Source organism: Octopus bimaculoides, chromosome 30 (assembly GCF_001194135.2).
Source record: "Octopus bimaculoides isolate UCB-OBI-ISO-001 chromosome 30, ASM119413v2, whole genome shotgun sequence".
Classification (NCBI taxonomy): domain Eukaryota; kingdom Metazoa; phylum Mollusca; class Cephalopoda; order Octopoda; family Octopodidae; genus Octopus; species Octopus bimaculoides.
This window is the reverse complement of record NC_069010.1, coordinates 3,692,128-3,695,482: the sequence shown is the minus strand read 5'-3', so window position 1 is coordinate 3,695,482 and position 3,355 is coordinate 3,692,128. Positions and strand designations below refer to the sequence as shown.

Genomic DNA, 3,355 nt, shown 5'->3' with positions numbered 1-3,355 from the left:
AAAAGAGTAACTGATTGATGTGTGCATGCATGTGTGTGTGTGTGTGTGTGCATGTGCACACATATATAATTGTGTGTGTGTGTGTGTGTGTGTGTATATATATATATATATACATATATATATAATGAATGGATAGGGATAAAGTATCCAGGCAGGTACCGTACCAGGACTCACTTATTATCCAGGTTATGGTTAACTGCATCAAGTTGTAAGGAGCACCTTAGTTGTAAGGAGCACCTTAGTTGTAAGGTGAGCAATCCCATTGTAATTCGTTTAATGGGTAAATCCTGGATTTGCTTTGCTGGATTATAAATATTTTACCATAGGCGCAGGAGTGGCTGTGTGGTAAGTAGCTTGCTTACCAACCACATGGTTCCGGGTTCAGTCCCACTGCGTGGCACCTTGGGCAAGTGTCTTCTACTATAGCCTCGGGCCGACCAAAGCCTTGTGAGTGGACTTGGTAGACGGAAACTGAAAGAAGCCCGTCGTATATATGTATATATATATATATGTATGTGTGTTTGTGTGTCTGTGTTTGTCCCCCCACCATCGCTTGACAACCGATGCTGGTGTGTTTACGTCCCCGTAACTAAGCAGTTCGGCAAAAGACACCGATAGAATAAGTACTAGGCTTACAAAGAATAAGTCCTGGGGTCGATTTCCTTGACTAAAGGCGGTGCTCCAGCATGGCCGCAGTCAAATGACTGAAACAAGTAAAAGAGTAAAAGAGTAAGTGTTTATATCCAAGACAATTTTAATGAATACAAAGATTAGTACATCTGCAGTTTGTTTTTTTTTTTTTTTTGCTACAGTTAATTATCCAACATATTTTATTTAAATGTGTCCAATGCACGTTTCTGCTGCATAGATATTCTAGCAGCTGTGTTTTTTGCATCCAGTTTCCTTTGACTGGTTATTAGTCTAATCCAGTTTATTCATGGTCCATCCACTGACAGTATATTCTCTCTTTTTCTCACAGGTTCCCTTTCAGTGGTAAAATCAAAACTAAAGAATCGAAAATCAACTGGTAATCTAATTCTTGTACTTGGTTTGCAAGATTCTCAGTGTGAACTCGTCTGTTGGAACAAATTTTGATGTGTCTTGGGAGGGTCGTTTTGCTAATCATAAGAAACACACACACATTGGTTCTGTTTCACTTCTTTTATTATTATTTGTCATTTGGTTACTTTTGTGTTTGGTTTTCAAGATTCTTTATGTGAACTCGTGTGTTGGAACAGATTTTGTTGTATCATGGGAAGGTCATTATACTCATAGTAATAAACACATGCACTGGTTCTGTTTCACTTCTTTTATTATTATAAGTCAATTGGTTACATATTTAACCAACCAACTAATCAATTGTTTGGCTAATTATTCAGTTAATCAGTTAAGTTTGTCAAAGTCGTTTCATTGCTAATTTCGACATTTTCAATGAACCCCAAAAAGTGACCGGGAGTAGAAAAAGCATGTCATTGAAGAGATTGTGAATGGCAATAAAAGGACTTTGACAAACATGACTGATTGATGGATTAACTGAATGATTAATCAAACAATTGATTATTTGGTTGGTTAAATAGCTTATGAATTAATGAATAATAGTAAAGAAGTGAAATTGAACCAATGTGTGTGTTTATTATTGATACAATAACTCTTCCAAAATGCAACAAAAATTGGTAATTATTGCTGTTTTTATCAATTACATTAATATTACAATAAAACTGTGTGGTCTCTGTGACTGGAGATATCTGTATAAAACAGGTATATAGTGTATCTCGGACTACATTATATAATTTGTCCTGTTTGCTTCATAATCCTCATCACATTAGTTGATTGTAAGATTGCATTGAGTGAGCATCTTTAACCTTTTCTCTAAGACAACATACTCAATAGTGGCTGTATTTTGGTCCCTAATTTCTGCTTCCTTTTCAATTTCTCCTCTGGTTTTATCCAGGTCTTTCTTAACTGTATTCTGACACCTAGTTTCTTCCCTTCTTAAAATTTCTCCTCAAATTTAATGAATTTCACTCTTGGCTGTGTTATGTCCCCTAACTTCTGCTCCTTTCATAATTTCTCTTCTTTAATCTAGTTCATTTGTGGCTGCATTATCATTCCTAACTTGTACTCCTTTTAATTTTTTTCTTCTAGTTTAATCCAGGCTACACTTGGTTGCATTCTGGTCCCTGACTTCTCCTTACTCCAAGACATCAACAAGATTTTTCGTTCTGGACAGCGCCTCACTCGCTGTAAGTAGCTTTATTGTGAAACTGTTTGGCTATTGGCAATTGTGGTGACGATGGCTACGCAGTGGTGGTTATACAATGATTTTGAAGGTTGTATGGTAGTGGTGATTGTGGTGGTGGTCGAGGTGCAATGGCCCAGTGGTTAGGGCAGCGGACACACGGTCATGGGATCGTGGTTTCGATTCCCAGACCGGGCGTTGTGAGTGTTTATTGAGCGAAAACACCTAAAGCTCCACGAGGCTCCGGCAGGGGATGGTGGCGAACCCTGCTGTACTCTTCCACCACAACTTTCTCTCACTCTTACTTCCTGTTTCTGTTGTACCTGTAATTCAAAGGGGCCAGCCTTGTCACACTCAGTGTCACGCTAAATATCCCCCGAGAACTAAGTTAAGGGGTACACGTGTCTGTGGAGTGCTCAGCCACTTGCACGTTAATTTCACGAGCAGGCTGTTCCGTTGATCGGATCAACTGGAACCCTCGACGTCCTAACCGACGGAGTGCCAACAACAACAATCAATCATGACAAAATGCATTTATAATTGTATTTCCTTTTATTCCTCCTACTCCTCTTTGACCCCCTCATATTCATCTTCCACTCCCTCATCCCTTCCTCATCTTCCTCCTCCTTATACCTCCTCATCTCCTCATTGTCATTTCTTTCTCCCACTTCCTTGTCATTCCTTTCTTCTTCTATTTACCTATCTCTCTCCTTCTCACGTATCACCTCTTCATCTCTCCCCGCCTCTCTCTCTCTCTCACTCTCTCTTTCTTTCTCTTTCTCTCTTCCTTTCACATCTCCACTTTTCATATCTCTTCCTCTACCATTGTTCATCTGTCTTTCTCAATGTCCAACTGTCTCTGTCGTCGTCGTTTAACGTCCGCTTTCCATGCTAGCATGGGTTGGACGATTTGACTGAGGACTGGTGAAACCAGATAGCTACACCAGGCTCCAATCTGATTTGGCAGAGTTTCTACAGCTGGATGCCTTTCCTAACGCCAACCACTCAGAGAGTGTAGTGGGTGCTTTTACGTGTCACCCGCACGAAGGCCAGTCAGGCGGTACTGGCAACGGCCATGCTCACCTCGCTCTAAAACCCCCATGTGTCACCCGCGCA

General features: G+C 40.3%; 1 protein-coding gene across 1 annotated transcript in view; it reads left to right on the top strand.

Annotated features, from left to right (window-relative positions):
- The window catches only part of LOC106868401 (probable ATP-dependent DNA helicase HFM1), a 60,666-nt gene that overhangs the window by 36,327 nt on the left and 20,984 nt on the right, over positions 1-3,355 (top strand). The window contains exons 20-21 of the mRNA XM_052978080.1: positions 980-1,027; positions 2,146-2,243. Of these exons, the coding sequence (XP_052834040.1) occupies positions 980-1,027; positions 2,146-2,243 (146 nt within the window). The remainder of the gene's footprint in view (positions 1-979; positions 1,028-2,145; positions 2,244-3,355) is intronic.